Source organism: Episyrphus balteatus, chromosome 4, assembly GCF_945859705.1.
Source record: "Episyrphus balteatus chromosome 4, idEpiBalt1.1, whole genome shotgun sequence".
In the NCBI taxonomy this organism is placed as follows: domain Eukaryota; kingdom Metazoa; phylum Arthropoda; class Insecta; order Diptera; family Syrphidae; genus Episyrphus; species Episyrphus balteatus.
Window position 1 is genome coordinate 15049850 of NC_079137.1, and position 22349 is coordinate 15072198.

Sequence of the window (22349 nt, forward strand, 5' to 3'; positions counted from 1 at the left end):
AATTTGTTTACAAACGTGAAAACTGACGCTTAGAATGATAAAATGGGTGCTTTCATAAATGCATGGTTGCGCAAGTCTGACGAATGCAAAGCTTTCATTAATGCAAATGACAAATGTCAGGTGTTCATAAATGTAATACGCAAATATTTGCAGCGCAAATGTGCATATGAAAAAATTCCCATGCGCAATGAATTTTAACTGAAGAAAGAAGGAACATGACGTAAAAAATGATAAAGCTTTCCTTTATTTCTCCATTCTGTCAAAATTTTGATTGGAAATTCAAAATTCAAGTAAAAATAGCCGCGAATTTCTTGAATATAATAAATTTGTAAACATTAAGAGAAATGTAAAAAAAAAGTTTTTTCTCTTAAAGGAAGGATTTTTTTTATTTTTAAGAAGAGGCTGAATTAAAACTTCAAACTTTTGAAAAATGACGCAAATCAGAAAAAGTGTTCATAAATTCTAAGTAAAATACATGCGCAAATAGTTTTTCTGACATTAGTCTGATCGCAAATGACCGCATGTAAACAAAGCAACCATGCAATTATGAAAGCACCCAATGTCTTTAACTTGTTTTGCTAGCATACATTTTTGTATCCCTTTGTAAAACATATTATGAAAAATACAAGAAAAACTCGAAAGCAAAAAATATGAAAATTCTAAATTCTTGTTGTGTCTTGTGTTTTCGGAACATTCCATATACAATGCTACCAATATGGACGTATTAACAATACGTATACAATACGTCCATGGCTACCAAGATTACCGGTTAAGCATCGATACGTTTTTTTTTTTTGCCTAGTTAAGTCCGGTGGTAATAAAAAACACACCTATAGTGTGTATTATAATTCAGGAAGAATAGACGAAAAATTGTCAAAGAAAGAAAAAAAATTGTAACAAGCTGATTTTTGGTATACAGCTAAGTTTTAGGGTGCTCTACAATCTGTGAAAAGTCCTGAAGTTTCCTCTGTCCGCCAGTCCTAATATAAGGGGTAAAAGGTCACATTTTTTATTTAAAAAAAGGTAGGTTTTACACAAAAATTTTGTTCTATAAAATTGTATTTACAAACAAAATTGTAAAATTGTTATTTTACAAACAAAATTTTACAAGAAAACTTTGTATGACAATTTTATGTAAAATAACCTCAGCTTCAATTTTTGTAGAACATAATTTTTGTCTAAAACCTTCTTGTTTTTAAAATAAAAAATGTTGTGACCTTTGACCTCTTATAATGGGCGTACAGAGGAAATTTCAGGACTTTTCACAGATTGTAAACCACCCTTACACTAAGCTGTATACCAAAAATCAGCCTGTTACAAATTTGTGCCTTGAAAGAATCTATTTTTCCTAAGCTATTAGGGAAAATCAATATTTTTTTAAATATATTTCACTTTATTGATGATGAAAAAAAAATCGTTAGTGAATGTAAACGCAAAAAAAAAGTTCACAGTTCAGTATTCAATGCGTCTCATGCCCAAATCATGTAAAATGCTGTGCTCGAAAGGTACCTTTCTTTGCGTCCAAACACAGTTTTGAAGAACAATTTTAAGAATTTCTCGACTTTTATGTATTCATTGTGGAAGCATGAGCAAACACCCAACCGTTGTTTTGACCTATTTGAATCTTTCGCTAAACAGATACAAGACCAAACCAAGGTGTTTAAATAATAGTTACAAATCGATACACTTTTTTAGTTTTGATAGTTCAAAGCTATTTCAAAGTTTTCGAAGATGAACGAAATGTTGAACATAATATTTAATATCCATCGATTTCCAATTTCAGAAGAAATGTAGGTAAAAAAAATTTTATTTTTTTTTTATTAAAAAAAACTTACGGTGTTTTAACCCGTTATTAAATAAAACACGATTTTTTTTTTAATAATTAAATAATAACTTTTTTCTTTTCAACATTTATACAATCTACAATTTGAACTTACACTAAAAAGCAAGTAACAGTCGCTTTAAAATACATATATATTTACATAAATATTTCTTTTATCTGATATATTAACCCAAAAAAGAATTATATGTTTCAATTTAAGCGTTGTTGACTTTTCTATCTTTAGAGAGAGAGTCTTAATACTTTTATATAAATCAAAAACAATAACATTTTTCGTAAACAAAAAAAAATTAAATATTTAAAAAACTCTTAATTTTAAAGATCTATAAAATATCTAATTTTAACTTTGAGTTATGGCCGTACGATGATGTAATGAATTTTTAATGACATAACATTTAATAATGTGCATACATTTTATTTACAGTCTGCTATTCTCATGAGCACTTCTTCCCATTGCTGGTTTATTATAGTCACTACCAAATGTGGTATGTGGCAAAATTGCCGGCCTATTGCCAGATGTTATCTCGTCACTGGTAAAAACATTATTGTCATGACCCATGTCGAAGTTGTTTCCATTCCTTGTGGGTGGTGCTGATGCTGGTGTATCTTCTACTTTACCATCGAGCAAGAAGCATAAACAGAAGAACATGATAGAACTGACTCCATAAAATCCAGCATAAAAGATCATAATTGATCCACGATATCCAATACTCTTAGCCACAGGGTCAACCAGAATAGGCAAGTTTCCTCCAATGTTGTTCATAACGAACAAGAAGATTCCAATAGTAGTTGATCGAAGTTTCAATGGAACCAATTCAACAACAATAGCGAAGACAATACCGAACCACATTTCAGCGAAGAAGTAACTCATACCCAGTGTAATCATGGCCCAAACTGGTTCGAAATAAACAGATCCAAAGGCTGGAAGAGTCGCAATCAACTGACTCAAAGCTAACACAAAAGCTCTAGATCTAATTCCCATTTTAGCGACGATTTTGTCTGAAACAATTCCACCAACTACAACACCAATGCTGCCAATTCCTATTGTTACAGCAAACAACCACCATCCTAGATCCACTTCGGGGAAATAGTTGTTATAATAAAGATCAGCATTGTAGGCAAATGTCATGCCACCACAATGACGGATAGATGCAGCCAACATCAAAAGAATCATTCTTGGATGTAGAACTACATCCCAAATAGAAACTTTCTTAGTGTCTTTTTGGTTATCACCTTCGGCGATAGCCTTGCGTTCTGGTTCTTTGAGTGTTGTTCCAGTAAGAATAGCAAGAAGTACGGCTAAGACTCCAGCGCCCAGATAGCATACCCTCCATCCCAAATTCCAAAAGTTGGCTTTTGTTATGTAACGTCCAACTGGAAAAGCTATACCATAACCTCCATAGATACCCCAGTTGAAAATTGCCATAACCAAAGCTCTCTTGTCTTCCGGAAAGATATCAGACATAATACCAGTTGCCAAAGGATTGCATCCAGATTCACTATAATCAAAAAAATCAAATAAAATTAATATTCTCAAGATTTCATTGTAAAAACAAACATACCCAGCTGCCATAACCATTCTCAATAAAATGAGATGCCAGTACTCTTTTACTGTCCCCTGAAGAATTATAGCCACAGCAAACACAAATGTGCACACAGTCAACATTTTAACTCTGTTGAACTTATCAGCAGCCATTCCCATAAAAACACCAGCAATAGTAAAGACCGCAATGAAACTAGGTCCTGCTAAAAGCTGATAGTCCCATCCAAGACCATTGTAGTTCCATTCACAATATGGTGTTCCATTCATGTTCAAGTCCATACATCTATGGGTGGAAAAATATATGTTAAGTAACAAAATAACCAAAATATAACCAGTTGAAAACTTACTGTGAACTGTTGAAAACTTTGTTACACTGCATTGGTAACGATGTTTGCTCAAATTCTGTATTATTTTGTTGACATGCTATGTCACCGTAATCCAATTCCATAGCAGTTTGTTTCGATGTAACACCGATGAGGTAGTGTCCTAATTCGCCAAGGATATATCCAACTGTAAGAATACCTAGGACATATGTGTCGTATAGGAAACCCAACTTTTTAAACACCGGAATCATCGTGAAGATTTCTAGAATGATAAAAAAAATACAAACTATAAAAGATCTGAAATAAATTACAGGTTAGTTTCCTAAAGTTTAAGTAATGTGAGTTTGGTTCAAGGAACATACGAACTTATAACATTAAACAGTTTATCTTGAATTGCCTGGAATGCTTCGTGACACAACCAATGTATGTATTAAGGTCACCTGTGCGCACGTTTCTGACTGTGTGAGTTCACATTAACTGTACCTAAATGTGGTTTCAACTTGAAGCAATTATTGCAGTGCACAGCTAATCATTGGACAATTTATCAAGGGCAGCCTATACAATTACAATCAAAAAGTTTACAACTACCTTAAAGTGAACCTTCCAAAAAAAAAGAACATTCAAATAAAATGAATTTGCTCCAATCAATCTTTGTTATTCCTTTTCTCATGATTGACTAACCATGATGAGTTGTCTTATGATGATGTGTACTGTGATATGTTGGGTTGATCTTGCGAAATCCGTCTGTTATGGAGTTTCTCAAATCTTCAGAAGTCAAGACAAAATGGCTTGAAGAAACTAACTTAACTTAAAAGGTACATTACCAACGACAGAACTATTTTTTAATTTTACTTTGTAATACAATTCATTTGTTGCTTTTTATGCGATACCCTATGGAGAGTCACTCAAAAATTAACTTAATTGCAACTCCAAGATTTATAGAACGTGTTTCTTACATCATTTTACAATAGACTACCCACTAGACACAAATACCAAGTAAAAGTAAAAATCGTGATCTTCGTTTTTTTTTTAAGTGGCCTTTTTCCCAGACGATTTCCTTCTGAAGTTCAATGCATTTACCTGCAATTAATCTATTCCACAACTTATCATATTCATCTCTATTCAAGTGTAAGATTGTTTTGTTGCATTCTCAAGGTTCCACGTGTTAACATGCATCACTACCTACTCAGCATAGATACTCCTCAACAACAATTCATACACGGAGATATCACAGTATGTTAAACTTTTATTCAATTTCATTGACATACAAACGCCTACATAATGCATAACCGGTTTTTCACATGACAACACAATCACACGCACGAAATGTTTTGTTTTAAATTGAGTGTTATCAACAAGATGCATTGATAAAAAAAGCGACTGCAATTATGAGGCGATTCATTTGTTGTAATTTCAAATTAATCTTATGATAAAACATTGATGGTGTATAGTGAAGATACAACACAACGAAGCTTAAATACAAATTCTTAATTTATCTATAGAAAATTCCATCATGTAAATTACTATATCTTAAGTGTGAATCTTATTAATTGAACTTGAATGAAAATGCATGACTGGCTTGCACGATCTTTTGAATTTCATCACAAAGTGCCATGGTTACCTAATTAATTTGTACAAGCTTCGAATCTATAACAACAAACCGATATTTCTTTAAGCCGCCTGTAAGTCACAATTTTCTTAAAATTGCACAACATATCCCTTGAAAGCATGAGAATCAACAAGAACGAACAAATTAAAAAAACACTGCGGCATGTTTATGAAAGCGAAAGTTCAAACAGAGAAAAATTATTCAAAATAAACATAAAAACGCCATTAGGTCATGTGCAAACTAACGTAACATGTACCGAGCCTGAAGCTGAAATTGAAATTAATTAATTAAAATAGGTATAGGTGCGTCTCACAAGGAACTTGCATCTGCCAAGTTAAAATTTACCGCTGTGTGATTTTTTAAAATAAAAGAAATGTAAAAGCTAATTTCAAAAACCACAAAGGTCACTCTAAAGTATGAGAATCAGCAAGAACGAACCAAACAAAATTTAAACAGAAGGTCACTCAAAACTATGAGAATCAACAAGAACGAACCAAAATTCTTATAAAAAAGAAATAAATTACGGGCTAGAGGTTATTATTTTGATTAAAACCAAGCTATCTGCAACAAATCTTGTAAATAATAAAAAAAAGTTTAAAAAATTCTAAATATTGATTGATTTGTTACTAAATTCCTTTAGCATTCCAATTATAGTCATAACTCATAAACAATTGCATGCAACTAATTGTTCTTAATCATTATTATTATTAGAATTTACTTTTTGTTTACAAAGAAATGAAAGAATTCAGTGCATCAATATTAAATAACCTTGAATTGAGTTATTTCACTCTTTGACAATTAGAGACACAAGAACAAGCGATATAATTAAGGTTGTTAACATTACATTGTTTTTTTTTTGTTGTTGTTGTTGTTTGCTTGCAACTGCACAATATGCCAATGCATGTCCAACAGGTGAGGTTTTTTTTTTACTCCTTGGTTGCAGCGGCAGCGGCGATGTTGGCCGCGCATATAATTTATGTGCGAAAGGGCTTCGGTTATGCACACAAAAGCTTGTTCGAAGGTGTGGAAGTGGAAGTAATGCAAAATCAGGTCAAAAACTCGAATAGAAACCGGTTGCTGCAAGTACTGTCGAAGAGATAAGAAACTTGTTGTACCTACCTATAACCTCTATTACTGCAAAATAGTTTTGCAAATATGTAATTTTGTTGAGAAAATATAATTTTCTTTTCCGATGATTTCAAGATATTTCAATTATCAAATACTTATGGTGATTTCTATTTCATTTGAAATTGGAGGTTAACCAATAATAGGATTGAAACATGCTCACGTTCATTAATTTGATGAGACGCACTCTGCGGGTAGCATGCGATAATGATTTGATGTGACCAAAGATCGTATACATACCTGCCAACCAATACCATTTATAGCAGGGGGGGGGGGGGGGTTTTCGGTATGAAACATACCTGCAGTGTACAATATTATGCCGCAAAGTATTCGCACCATCAATTCACAACATTGAAAACAAATTTCATTACCATCTATTTGTACTTGATTTTTATAGCGAGTTTTTGGTTTATGGTTGCATAAATGGATTTTAAATGTATGACCGGATTTGCTCTATTAATTTATCGCAGATGAAAAAAAAATTGTTTGTTTTAATTGGAATGAAGCTTATGCCATATTGCCATGTCTATTATGAAAAGTTAATCTCGGTTTTATGAGAAGATTAAAATTAATTGAAGTGTTAACATATTTTTATTCGAAATGACAGTTCACTAACCAAATAGTTAATGTTTTCATTGGAATTCGAAGCAAGCAAATTAACTATTTATGAGCAATAACTTTATTTATTTTATAGTTGGTTGTTTAGTATACTATTGAAAACTAATAATAGGTGTGTTCACTTGGAGTAGAGTGTACTGCCAAGTACCTACCTTTTACATGAATCGCTTATTTTTAATCAAATGAATCTAAAAAAGTGAAAGCAATGCGAAAAACATATATACACTTTTTCACAGAAGAATAAAAGGTCTTAAAAGTTGAAGGCGTGCGTCGCACAATGGGGCAAAATTCAAAAAAGCTGGCATTTAATCGAATCATAAAGTTTAGCTTTGTTTTGAATAACCCAACTATTTCTCTTTGAAAAATAATAGAGAATCAGAAATGAGAGAGAAAAAATTAATTTAAACCACGTGTAATTCAGGAGATTGTCTCAAAGGAAGAGAAATATCACTTCTCGGTAGAATTTTTACGACTTTCAATCATTTTGGGTTGTTTCAATAAATTGTGTACTGTTAATTATTTTTTACTTGTACAAAGTTGAATCTTTTTGAAATTGAATCAGTGAGTCTAGTACGTTCTAATAAATTTTCTTTTTATGAAAAATATGTATTCAAAATATTTTAATTCCTAGTCAAAAATGAAAAATAACCTAAAAATAATGTGTTTTCTGCACTCTTCTGAAAACCTTAGTCTTTTAGTTGTGATCGCCGTAAAACGCCAATAAGTTTTAGATGTCATTTTGTTCTGGGTTTTATCTAGTTTTAGAATATGAAAAGTTTTCTTGCTACTTTTTGCTACTCTGTGAGAATTGTTCATTTTTAGTTGGTGACGTCATTTTCTATAAATGCTCATATTTTAGTCGAAATTGAGAGTGATAAAGACATTTAAATTATTAAATTGGTTCATTTATTAAATGTGTACTTATGTATAATAAAATATTTAAGAAAAATTAATTGAATAAATTTATTTAAACAAAATAAAAATAAAATAATAAAAAAAAACATAAAAAATTTCAAGTGGCAACCCTAATTTTAATTTTTTTTTATATATATAATTGCAATTGCATTACTATTTTATAAATGGCATTGAAAGTTTAATTGAAACTGATTGAGGATTTTCCGAGAAATTTCGAAAATCTTAAAAAAAGTGTATGGGTGGTAACCCTAAAAATGGGCGTGGCCATTCGATATTTTGGCTATGAACTAACATTTGTATCAGTAATACTTGTTCCAAATTTCAAGTGTCTAGCTCTATTGGTTGATTTAATGCCACCTTTTTGCCATTTTGCCCCATTGTGCGTCGTTCAGCGACTTAATTGACACATATCAAAAATTCGTTTTCCAAAGTTGAAGTTGAGCAACTGCATTCTGTTGTCGATGAGCGACTTCCATTATATTTTTTCATTTTTAACACTTGTCATTCTGTTCAGTTCTTTATACATATGTAGGTTTTTGGTTCTTGGTTCTAAAAGACTGCTACTAGTATGTATATTTATATTGTGACTATAATAAAGTTATGTCTTGACTGGGTGGGACAAGTAACGATTTGTCACAACTGAGGTAGATATTTTGTTTTTTAAAGAAAAGAAAAAGCAATTCCAAAAAAAATTATTATTATAATTATTGACGGTTAAGTTTCCATTTGGGGATCAAATTTTATTTGGGCCCACAAAGTTAGTCGTACATGAGCATGGTCCTGTGTGAAAAAGTTTTTTAACCGTTTTTATAACTAAAATTCATTTTTTTCATCGGCAGATTTGTTGACAAGTCGAAGATTACAAAATTACAAAAATCGGATTCAATGTGAGAAACTTGTTTAATTCCAGCAAGCATTTCCTTATTACTAAATATGATGAGAAAGCTCAAAGCTATTGATGATAAGGAAAAGATGATTTAGAAATTCAGGTGATTTTCAACCAGACTTGAATGCGTTCAGACAAGATCAAGAGCTCGAAACAATTTTCGAATATAATTGAAAAAATGATTGCTATTTTTGAAAACTTCTTTATGTTGTATGAATGAAATGTACAATTCTTGCAGTTTTTAGTGGGGCATTTGGAAATTAAAGCGCATCAATAATAAATTTTTTAAAAATTAATTATTGTTAAAAAAATACTGGCACCAAGATAGATCTCTTTGCTAGGATACCCAAAATTATACTTCCAACTTTTTTTTTCTTCTAATACCAGTCCAAAACTCTTACTTTAATATTCTATTTAATGAATTGCATTCATTTCTGCAGCACAGAACTAACTTTTCAATAGATTTAAATTTTAACATCATTTGAGAAAAATTTAATATTCAAAGAAAATTAATGTGTTAATCTGTTATCATTAAGTTCTTCTTCATTAAGCACACTCAATGTGTATAATTAGTATTAAGTAATTATGAAATAAAAATAAGGGAAAGTTATCAATTTCAATTAAATACATATTTGTTAAACAATACACACGTTTCTAGTTTGTAGACTAATTTAAAATTTTGAATGATGTGAATTTTTTGTATCAGTTTATTCTGATCAATATATTAAAAGATAATTATGTGACAGTAATTTCTGAGATAATAGAGAGATAAACAAAATAAACGTCGAAGAATTATTTCATTGTACTGAAACATAAATAAACGTCATTATTTAGTTTTTTTTAACTTATATTTATTTTTTGTGATTAAACTATAACTAGTGACTAGCTATTATCACTTGCGTTTATGGTAATAAAAAAGGAGATACATGTAGCCTCTACTCAAACCCTATTATTATTAGTAATAAAAAAAACAAATTTAATTACATTTTCAAAAGGATTTAATATTAGTACATCTGTAATTTTACTTTAATAATTCATTTTTTTATTCTGATGTTATAACTTATTCTAGTAAAAAAACAAAACAGAAATAATAACAATAGATAAGTAGTAATAAATCTGCAATGATATTGTATAATAGCAGATGGTGTGCCCACGAGCTTCCATAAATTTATAAACATAGTGTGATTGAATTTGTTTAACTTTATATTCAATTTCAAGACAGAATGGCATCAACAATCAGCATGGCAATGGCATGTGTCTAGAGTACTTTAGCTTTTTTTAATAAGTAAATCATTATAAAAATCAGCATCTGGGAGATAACAACAACAAACTTCAACAAATGTGCAAATTTATACCACATTCTCGCTCCGCGGCTATATAAGAAGTTGGAAGTTGTTAAATTCTACACCTGTTGAGACTATACAATAAAAATGCAACAGCATAATATTCCTTGATTGTTTATTTCATCTACTAGGCAACTAGGTAAAGTCGGTGGTGTTTGTTGCGAGGGAAACAAAACAACACCTGTCAATATAAATTAGTTTCATATATATGTATATTTTTGCGGGCGTGGATATAAATAATTCAATAGGTCTATCTCATTAAACGATTGCACTTAAGGTTTTAAAATAGGTAATCTAAAAAAATGGCTAGTTCACCTTGGAGAAAGGTGATACAGAAACATTTTTTATTATGTTATTTATCAATTAAACTTTTTTTTTTAAGTCACGAACAGTCAAACTATATAGAATAGAATTGTTTTTACCATGACAATGATTTATATAGTAACACCATGTAGGTAATATCTAAGGCAAGGTCAATGAAAAGTGTTTGTAGACAGGATACAGAAAAAAGTTAAAAAGAAAATTGAGTTCAACTTGATGTAGGCGAGAAGGGGGAGTTTATAACCGGATTGGTATTTTTAGAATTATCGATAAGTTTTGACACATAAGGTTTTGATGTGAAATATTGTAATAAGTTGTTCAGACGTTTATGACGGATACGTTAGTCCGCCAAATGCATAAAACATTATTTTCTTGGAAAAGTAGAATTATTAAATGGATCCATTTCTAAATAAAACAGATCCGATACCTTGATTCTATGATTATGATTAAGTGACCTACAACGTTTTGACCGAATCCCTAGAAATCGATTTTTATTTTTTTTTTTATAGTTTTCACTTCTAATTTCTATATTGATATTAAAATAAGTTGACCACATAAAAGTGGTAAAATATCAATGATCGCTGACAGTGACTAAAATCTTATATGGAAAGAAAATAATGCGGTTTAATAACGATTTGGAATTTTAAATATAACTTTTTTTTAATGGAAATTTCTTGCCTCAAACAGTTGACATCTGTCATTTATACGATATTAAAGTCGCAATTAAATTTACTGATGTAACTATTCAAAACCGATGTAGCGTAACCGCTATTCTTCTAAATGTCTTAAATATAGCGTTTTTGTTTGGTCAATATAAATATATTGAACTTTTATGAAATTATATTTTTACCACTAATTGCAGTAAGTGCAAAGCAAGTTGTAACCGAGGGAAAGTATTTAGCAGCGTTTGAAGTGTTCGAAATTGTAAATAGTAATATTCTAATTAATTTCGCAAAAAAATATTTTCGGTTTGGCCAATATAAAAAAAACTCAGTCAAGTTGCCAAAAACAAAATTATAAGAAAATAGCAAAATTAGCTAATTTTCACTCTAGCTCGCAACACACTTACTAATGTATAAGGGAAAAATATACGGAAACTGCACTCCATGAAGTCGTTCAAACAATATTGAGAGAAAGTCCAGTGAAGGCAGGTTATTCTAGTACCGGGAAAGTTTTAACACGTGATCAGCGAAATCACTGGCATGAATGTGATAAACGTTGGCAATTGGGATACGAGCTGTGGTCTAGAAGTCAACCTAAATAAAACGTAGCTCATGCTTTTTACAATTAAAACCAAAATCCTTACCTTCCCTCTACCGCGGATTTTAATCTTAATAATTGTCGCACAATTAGTGCTCCATTTTAGAAATTTCTAAATTTATAGGAGATACGAAAAGGTCTCACACGGCTAATCCTTGTACGAAAATGGATATGGTTCAGTAGTAAACTGAATGCAGTCTATCCCTGTTATTCGTCCATTTTGGTTCTTGTCGCACAAATATAAACAATGTGAATTGACAATGTTTCATCTGAGAATTTTTTTTATTTCTAATGGTTCTACGCATAATTTTCTCATTATCTTTTGTCTATATTTTAAATACAACGCACACCTGACTGCAAAAGAATATTTCTGATTTCATGCGTTTATGTTCGTTCACATTTCAAATCCTACATTCTGTTTTTTAAACTTTTCCATGAAAAAAAAATGGCATTAACATAATGTTACCATGTTAGTGAAGTTATACATAATGAGGTAGATAAACAAACTTTGTATATTAATTTGGTTAATTCATTAAGTCGCATTTGTGGTCATCGTTGACCTATTTGATTAAAATGGTTTAGTATGAACACGACTGACTTAATAAAACCACAAATCTGTGGTCGTAGAAGAATAGACTTAATTAGTTACAAATGCAACAACAGAAAATATTATGTGTTTGTATCTATACCTACCTACTTTTGACTACGCCATTTGAAAAGAAGACATGCTTTCGAGTCAATTTAATCATTTGCAAAAAATCTATTACATTTCAAGTCAAATTTTGGAAAGTAAACCTTAGCCCTGTTCCATTGGAGGTGTTAGTCTACTAATAGTAGATGTTTTGGTTTATCTAGTACTATCATCTACTCATGCTCTTCTTCCCGAGTAGATACGATTTTTATTGAATTCGTAAAAAGTGCGTTCCATTGAAAATCGCTAATAAACTACCAGTACCTAGTACTTTGCCACCTCCCAAAGGAACAGGGCTCTTATCAACTTACTATGCTTACTATTTTTAAAAATATACAAATATTAAAGCGCGTGTATCAAAGAGAGATCTTTGAGAGTTTAGATATTTTTTTAAATTCGATATTTATCCAAAAAAAATTCCTTTATAAAAATTATAGATTTAAGATTGTTGACACAAATTTGAATGAGTCAGATTGTAGGCAGTTAATTGTTAAGATTTGATTTAGGTAGTTGATGAAAGTCATCATTTGTTGCAATTATAAAAATTTCATAAAACAGGTTACAAGTTATTTAATTAACAATCCAAAACAATTCTATATTTGCGGTTAATTTGAATTAATTTAGATAAATAGTCGTTATAATTTCAATAAGTAAGAAAATATGTACATACAAATATAAATATTATTATAATATGTATAAATTATCAGGAAAGTTAATTGGACAACAAGAGAACACATTTTTTCTTTGCACGAAACCTTTAAGTACCTCTTTACCTACCTTATTTTAAAAACAGGTTAAATAAGTTAAAAAGTAGATTGATAGATAGGTTTAGAACTATAAAAGAAAAGATATAGGAACAAATAAACGTTCACCATAACTAATCTATTGCCCTAGGCTAAATGTATAAATTGAAAAGATCATTATTTATAATGGTCAAGCAATGATCTTTGACCTTCACTCTGTATAAACACCACGCAAACATGATACAAAAATTCTGATATATCTACCAATATCAATCTAATCCCACAAGAATTTCTGTGTATTATCTCAAAAGCTATTATGGCTTAAGGCATAGGGGTGATGATCAATTGGTCATACATAGACATTGTTGTTTAAGTCAATAAATAGAATTGAAATTAATTCAAACACGGTAACACCTGTTTAAGTTGTTACATCATTCTTACGCACATAAAAAATTCTTTTGGCGAGGCGATAAATCATGTGGGAAAAATTCTGAATGATTATGAAGCGCATCAAAACTTGTTTAAGGGGTAATAACACCTTGTAAACCACGAAATCAAGCGTCATTTTCATCACCGTATAAAACAAAGAAGAAATATTATTTTCTTTTGGTGTTTGTTTAGTTTAATTAAGTATATTAATAGGTAACAGAATAGGCTAATGTTAAATTTTTTAATGATGTGAAATTTTTTAAATGGCGGTGTAGTTCAGGATGATAGTAAAATTCTGTGCTCCCATCGGGTGACCAACTAACTCCTACAGTTTTTAACCGATTGGGCTGAAATTTTGTGCGGAGCTTAAAAATACTATTCTCTAGTGAAGTACGTAGGATTTTTTTGAAATATTAAAATTTAACGATTTTATGGTCTTTTTTTTAACGAATTTTGTTTTTGGAATGAAATAATTTTTTCAAACTAATGCCATTTCTTTAAAAATTAATATTTCAAAAAATTCCTACGTACTTCACTAGAGAATAGTATTTTTAAGCTCCGCACAATTTCAGCCCAATCGGTTAAAAACTGTAGGGGCCCTACCAATAATCAAATTTAAAGCTGACTTTAATTTTTACCTTAATTCTACATATTTCACAATACCAAAAACCACTTTAATAGTCAAGTTAAAGGCTAATGCTCGATTAAAATTAATAGTTGGGAAACTCAACTATAAAATTTAACCTAGAGTTAGCCTTTAACCTGACTACTAAATTGGTTTTTGGTACTGTGAAATATGTAGAATTAAGGTAAAAACTAAAGCGAGCTTTAAATTTGATTATTAGTAAGGCCCTAGGAGTTAGTTGGTCGCCCGATGGGAGCACAGAATTTTACTATCATCCTGAACTACACCGCCATTTAAAAAATTTCACATCATTAAAAAATTTAACATTAGCCTATTCTGTTACCTATTAATATACTTAATTAAACTAAACAAACACTAAAAGAAAATAATATTTCTTCTTTGTTTTATACGCTGATGAATATGACGCTCGATTTCATGGTTTACAAGGTGTTATTACCCCTTAAGTCTATATTCAAAGTTGAATAGGTAGAAGATTTTTTTTTTTTTAATTTTATTCTTAGCTAAAAGAAACAGCGATTAGCTATTTGAATTGAATTCGTCTGACCGTCTCTCTTGTAACGTATTCAACGCAAGCCAAAATTACAACAAGTGATTCTTGAATTCAAAAACAACATTTAATACCATATACATTATTTCAAAATTTATGGAGTTGTTCATTATGAACTAAGCCCCAACTGAAGTAACTTCTAAATCTACGAAATCCAAACGGCAAATTCGGTGGAATTACTTTGAGTCTAATAAATCTACCTGAACCAAGGTCGTGTTGGGTCTTCACTTGTACGAGAACTCAGAGTAAACAACAACCTAATTGGAACCGGACAACAAGGAAGCAGTTACGATCTTTTTCTGATAATCTACAATTTATGCTAAATTCTTTCCAAAATAATCGCCCGGAATTATACTAAATGACAAGCAAATTCTTTCATTTATTTACAAAATCTTGTGAAATCAGTTTGAAGAGTTTTTTTTTGTGAAAAATAAAGCAATTTTAAAGTTTCATACAGCTAAAAATAATTTCTTTAATTGAAAAAAAGGAAAGACTCTGAAGACTGGTGGAAAACAGAACATTAACCCGAGAGAGGGTATATAGCTTTAAGCTGACGAACCCCTTTTAAATTAATGTGATGAACAGTTACAAGGGGTGTGCGTCAGAGGCAGTGGCGTATCCAGAAAAAAATTTGGAGGGGGCTAGAAAATTTTTCAAACATTTTTTAGAGGGGTACGAAAAATTTTTCTCTCTATTTTATTCACCTTTGATCGAGAGTGAAGCGCTGTGCTGCGATACTGAAAGTGGTATAGTAGCATTTAACTGCTCTCGACGTCGACAGCTTCGTACTGCTGTCTCCTGTTTTTAAAGTTCTTGTTCCGCAATTCGACCGAAAGTGAATTGAAATCACTTTTAGATTTCACGTGAAATAAAATATCATATTCTTCATTTGGATCAATTTCAAAAACTTCGAAATTGCTTCGAACTGTCATAGCTGAAGGATCATCCTTTTTAATTTTGTTTCTGAAGTTAAATTATTACTGCTGGATGCAATTTTATCGGCAATTTTAATGAAAAAAAAAGAAGAATTCAAGAGAAAAAATAAGGAGACACAAATAAGTTATGATAATATTTTGTCTAAAAATTATAGATTCATTAAAAAAGGCACCAAATTTACAAACAGAAATAATGTGAATTGAATTCGATCAGAAAATCTAAATGAGTGAAAAATGCAGAAAGTGAAAGCCTAGAAACTAATTTTCCATTAAATTATTTTAGATGTTTAATTCGAAATATATATTTTTTCGTAATATGTTGCTTTTATAATCCGAATTCGAAGACCAAACTGGCATTTGCTGAAAGAAACCATTAGTTACATATGTTGACCACTAAGATTTTGAGATATCAAATATTTCTATTTCCAATAGCTTTGAGAAGTATATAATTTTTGAAAAAAGTGTTTATCGAGATTGCATAAGAACTTTTGCAAAATTACACGGTGATGATATTCGACGTACGTATTATATTAAAAAGTGATCTGAAGAATTTCGAATTGGACTTAAATCCGAAAAAAACCACCCAACCCCCAGCTACAGCTAAGGCTCTTACTCAAACAAACACAAATAGCCGTTTCAGAACTTGGAGGGGGCTCGAGCATGTGAGCTGCCTCTAAATCTATAAGATTTACGAACAAGTTTCAGTGAAGCATATACATTACAATGAAATTATGTAAAAAATAACATGATCTGGAAGGCTTGGGGGGGGCTTGAGCCCCCTGAGCCCCCCCCTCAATACGCCACTGGTCAGAGGCCGAGGATGGGATTCATTTTTGGATATCGTGAAACATCCCAGGTGTCTTGTTAGTAACAACGACCACCTGACCTGTGATAATTTCATCTCAAACCATTTAAAAGGAATGACGAAAAAATCTTAAAATATGCATAAGGATTCAAAATATACAATCAATTATTGTGAATTAATTCATTTGTCACAATATATTGTTTTAAATCTTAAGATAAGCAGATGTAAGAAAACAAGAAACATATTTTAGTATCTTTACAGATCATTTTTAAACCGGAAATATCTCTGGCAAGGAAGTTGAAAAAAAAATTACACAAAATATTACTTATTCGAGCAAATAAAGTGATTCATAATATTATTATACATACTAATGTATAACAAGTTTGTTACAACTTAAAATAAAATAAGCAACAGGGTCGCACCTAATTGCTCGTAATAACTTAAATTTTGAATAATAATTTTCTTTTCATAGATAAAACTAACATCAACAAATTATGGAAATATAATAAACAATCTATTATTATTTATTTATTTTATTCTTTTAAAAAATAATAATTCTTTCAAGGAAAATATTTGAATTGTAAAATCTAATTTTTCATTCGTCTCGAAAAAACACCCTTTTTACTTGTATATTTGAATAAACTCTTTCGGTTCGTGGTAATTATACCCGCTGCAACACTTTCACTTAATTTTATACAGGTATTGGATATTATTCACAGGGTGTTTATTTTCAACAGTCTTTCGCTTATATTTTACATGATATGGAAAAATATTCATATTTTGATAAAAAGGATTATTATTTTCTTAGATATCGGGATAATCTTTGTTCTCATTCGATTCTAAGGCCGTGTGTGAATTGCGTTAAATAGTTAACACCGTGTAAAATTTTTGACACTATTGAGGTGAATAAAAAATTTTCAGCTGTTAAAAATTTATTGGACTCTGGGACCTGGTTAAATTTGAGTTAAATTTTTTTTGCAGATGGTTTTATTTTTTTTTTTTTATTAAAAAGGAGTATCATGGCAGAAAAAAGGCAAAAAAAAAATTTTAACAATAAATTTTTTTTTTTTGAAATTTTTTTGTTCATCTCAATAGTGTCAAAAATTTTACACGGTGTTAAATATTTAACGCAATTCACACACGGCCTAAATTCAAAAATTCCCGAAATAACTTGCCATATGGCCAGATTGCAGGAAAATACGTTTTCCAGTTTCATCAACCAGAATCTCCTCCCCTGCTCTTTAACTTAAAATACAGTTTTAAAAAATGCCAATGGGTGGATTTTTGGGAGATTTTTAATCAATACAATTTTCTGACCCTCGTTATTAGATTTATTTCTGTTTTGGTAATATTCTTTGGTTCCATAACCTTTTTAAAAACTGCACTAAAATTTTCATATGAGTTAATATTGAAACATTTGCAGAAATCATTAAAATTTGCTGGCTTAGTGATGGGCAGAAACAGAACTTCATTTCAGAAAAAGGTACCAAACTTGAGAAAACATTTGAAAGGCACTAATGTGATGGCAATGTGTCTAATTAATTAAATTATTACATAAATCCTATAAACGAAATTTACGAAAATAGTAGTAGAATATGGAAGATAATTCAGTAACATAAAATTTATTAAAAATTACATTCGTGCAGCAAAAATTCAAAGCTTATATTCGTTTCTTTTGTGCAACTAACATACTATACTATATTTTGTAGTCAATATCTTCACATCACGTTTATCACACGTATATTTTCACCATAAATAACATGTAAATCATATACATTTTTTGTTTATAACAAATGGAACAGGGGGTTGAAAGTGCAATAATTATTTTTGATTGCATGCATATCAATTTTTTTCAAGCCAATAATAATTCAATTGCATTTTTAGCTCTTTGCTTTAATAAACCAGTAAGAAAATAAGATCATTTCGTGAGGAAAAAAGAAAAAAGATTCAAAACTTGAATTTGTGCATATGCGTTAATCATGGTCGTCTATTACTATTCCCATATGTTCTCATTAAACTGAGTGCCGCTAGGTCAGATTTTAAGGGTAAACTGTTCCGCTTGTAACGGATACTTCCCATTAAACATTTTTGAGGTATTGAAAGATTCTCGTTAGCGTTTTTAACGACTTAGTTTAAAAAACAAAATTCAAGTGCTATTTTTTTAATAACACTTAGTTTTTATTTCGAAAATGATTGACTGAATGATTGAATTTAGCCTTCTTTTATAATTTATAAAAAAAATTTAAATAAGATCCACGACTGGGTGACACGTACTTGCTCTTGTGGTAAAAGTTGCTTGGAATATTAAAGCTTTATATGAAATAAAAGAATAATTTTAATTTAATTATCATTAATTTTAAAAAGTATAAAACAAAGTATTAAAAGACTTCTTGTATATAGCAATGAATTTTGGGACATTAATTTTATGAAAATTGTAGGAACTTTTTTATGAAAAGTAATTTTTTTAAGAAAACGGTGTACCAAAAAATGTCATGTACTAAAACTCGTTAGAGCCGTTTTTGTTGGCATGCAAATCAATTTTTTTAAGCAAATAACTATTCAATTGCATTTTCAGTCTTTCGCTTGAATTGGTTAATAAAATAGTCATCTCACATAATAGCTATGTAAGTAAAAGAATTTCATCACAGAATGTAATAAAAAGAAGGGGCAACAATCTCCAAAAATCTTAAATTACAAAATTAGATTTCTTAGTCATTTGGCAAGTTTAAAATCAGCTTACCACTGTGTTAAAAATCAATTCTGTAGATAATGCTTTGAAGATTTTCCAAAAAAATCGTTAAAATAAATTTCAGTTAAAAATAAAAGAAATATAAACAAATGTAAACAGCACAAACAATATTTTATATAGAAATCTTGTGAATTGTTTTTAGGAAACAAAAAAATTAACAACAGATAGATTCATAGGTACAGTTATTTTGAATTAAACAATAATTAAAAAAAAATTCCGTTCGAGCTTGTTTTTGCAATTTCTAATTACCAAATTTAAATCAAATCGATTCATTGGTTAAGACTCTTACCCTTATACAGACATGCAGACAGATGGACCGAATTTTGGAAACCACTTTTTTCGGATTCCCAATGTCAAGTTTTATTGTTTTCTCAAGTTTGTTTTCATTTTTTTTAATTTAATCGCAAGATTTATTTACCGTACGTCATAACGAAAGGAAATACGTATCTCCGTTGAATTTATTCATAAATTCGTTTAAAAAAATATGAATTATTCAAAAAAAACAAAATCAAAATCTTTCCATTTGCTAATTTCTAAAATCCTAAAAACCACCAGACTATTGTGTACCAATTTGGTATTTTTTTAGAATTTAAATTAATATATTAAAAGAACCGGTTTCCTTTTTTTAATAAAGGGATTATTTTAATAGCTTAGACGGAATTTTTTAATGTTTTCTTATATCATTTGATTTTTTTAACTTATTATTTGTGATCTTTTTTATTCGTTTGCGGTTTTTATTATTTGTGATTTTGGATTATTTATGTGGTGGCACAGTTTTATTTTATTTTGAAAAATTAGGGTTTCCAGGTTTAATTTTTAGGAATACGGTAATTTTATAGAAGAAAATATTTCTAATCCTTAGAACGAACTCACATTATGCACTTTTTATGAAGAATAATTTAAAAATTTTAAAAAATGTATGAAAATTTTTCTGTTAAGTCCTGATTTCACTTTTTTTTATAAAATATTTATTAAGTCCGAATACTAACCTTTTTATTTTGTATATTCACTCAATATTCGCTTATAATATAGGCACTTATAAGGAACCTTTAGTACTCAGCTTCTTGTAGTTTTATATATTTTTATTAAATTTTTAAGCCGAGCTACCGATCCGTTCAACTAAGGCATTCAGAAAGAACTGATCCTAGATACTTTCAACTCGCTTCGAATATACCTCCAACAACTTACCAATTTGTATCTTCAGTATTTTTTTTTCACTTTTTTCTTAGCTTTGTTGACAATGCTTTGGCGTGTATAGTGTGTGCGCAACCACGGGCAAGATATCTTTTTTTGTTTGTTTGGTTTGAGTCGTGTGGGTTTGAGTCGGACTTGTTTATATGAATATGCGATTAATATTGACTTACTCTTCGACCATAAACAAAACTGCAAGATTTTTTTGGGGAATCCCAAACCCCAAGATAAGCGGTTAACTTATTTTAGTAGCTCATAATATTGATACCAAAAAATTGCGGCGGGAAATATACCTGCCTATTCGTATTCTTGGACGAAGAATAATATAAAACAAGTTCTTTAGTCTCGGATCTTAGTCATCACAACAGATTTACTCTGGTTTTCGTTTGATTCAGGGTATTTGGGGGAATAAGCATATAAACATACTTTCAATATAAATATATGTTGATATTCATGTTTTGTTTTGACGTCATTGAGATTGTAATGTTGTATAGTCACGATTTAGATCGTTGTATATGGCTAAGTCAGCTGATCTGTTTGATTTGACCTCCGCGTGCATGAAAATACAATAAGAACAATCGCCGCCACCACATGGTATAGTAGCGATATTAATAAATTCAACTTTCACCTAATAGACTGCCCAGTTTTTATTTTTTTAAATTGTTCTATAATACATTTTTGTAATGGATAAAAATGACTAAGTCTGGCTAATTAAAGAAAATAATTATGATTTGTGTCTTATGGAGTTGAATTAATTAAATTTAAAGTGTGATTTAAGTACTTACTCACTTTCATATACAGGTGTCATGTCAATTTTCTTCTCATTATGGTACAGCTTGTGAGGAATCTCTTAAGGTCAGTCTAGAAAAAGAAAAGTGTAATTAATAAATTTTCTAAGACAGTAGTTGCTATTTAGTTAAGATGGTCATCAGGTTTTAATCAATTTAATTAAATGTCAAGGTATAGACAATCGATTTCTGAAATACAGCCCTCAGAAAGAATTCCAATTATTACATTTTTAATCTTCAACCTGCAAAACTATAAACATTCTGTGTTATAGAGAGAATTTCAAATAGCACATTAATAGTTTAGGCAATTAGAGAAAAAAATGAGCCCTGACCTAGGCAAAACTTTTACAGCATTTTAATTGGTGAAAATTGCTAACAGAAATATCTTACCGATTTTGTGATGTGTTAGTTAGTACTAGTTTGAATCTGCACTTTAGAATTCATATAAGTTTAAAAAAAGGTGATTATTAAAATTAATCTAATAGTACTTTCTATCGGATCAATGGAATATATATCAGGACATATCATTTTAGAACAACTCATCATGAAACAAGTCATCACAACCTTTTACAACTTTTGGGAAGATATACTTTTTGGTGGTTGGTGTTTTTATTACCCTTTTTATATACCTATTTATGCGCCCCTATTTGAACATTATTTTTGAAAATTGTTTTTAAATAATGAAATAATTTTCTTTGCATAGCGTTACCAATTCTTAATTTTAAAATGCAGCAAAGTTCAAGGCATGATGACTACTAATCCAGCCTTAATTTTTTTACACATTGTGCAGTCATAAAAAACGCAGTTCCAAAGATCATAAAAAAATCAGTTTGATTACTTGCTCAAGGATTGGGAAGTTTTTTGCACAAGGAGAGGGTCGCTCGTGCAAAAAAATCGAATGAAAAGTCATTCCACAGATGAGTACTTCCAATGCGCTTTTATGTCCATTTCGGTGTTTAGTCAGGATTTTCAGAACCAGCAAAGCAATCTTCATTTTTGTCCGTGATATTCAATGGGTCTACATTTTATTTTTCTAATGTCT

At 30.1% G+C, this 22349-nt stretch overlaps 1 protein-coding gene across 1 annotated transcript; it reads right to left on the minus strand.

Annotated features, from left to right (window-relative positions):
• Positions 1 to 1923: 1923 nt before the first annotated feature.
• LOC129919733 (D-xylose transporter) lies at positions 1924 to 20484 on the minus strand. The gene is made up of 4 exons (XM_056000719.1): positions 20318 to 20484; positions 3731 to 3968; positions 3403 to 3666; positions 1924 to 3339 (listed from the first exon to the last, which is right to left on the minus strand). The coding sequence occupies exons 2-4, from the start codon at positions 3955 to 3957 to the stop codon at positions 2259 to 2261; spliced, it is 1572 nt and encodes a 523-aa protein (XP_055856694.1). The 5' UTR covers positions 3958 to 3968; positions 20318 to 20484; the 3' UTR covers positions 1924 to 2258.
• Between the last annotated feature and the right edge of the window lie 1865 nt (positions 20485 to 22349).

What these genes read in the sequence shown, in the direction of transcription:
- LOC129919733 (XM_056000719.1), bottom strand. Translation starts at nt 3,957, where the DNA reads ATGATTCCGGTGTTTAAAAAGTTGGGTTTCCTATACGACACATATGTC. An exon ending in AAAGTTTTCAACAGTTCACA is followed by an intron (nt 3,667 to 3,730) that starts GTAAGTTTTCAA and finishes TTCCACCCATAG; the next exon opens with ATGTATGGACTTGAACATGA. An exon ending in AGAATGGTTATGGCAGCTGG is followed by an intron (nt 3,340 to 3,402) that starts GTATGTTTGTTT and finishes TTTTGATTATAG; the next exon opens with TGAATCTGGATGCAATCCTT.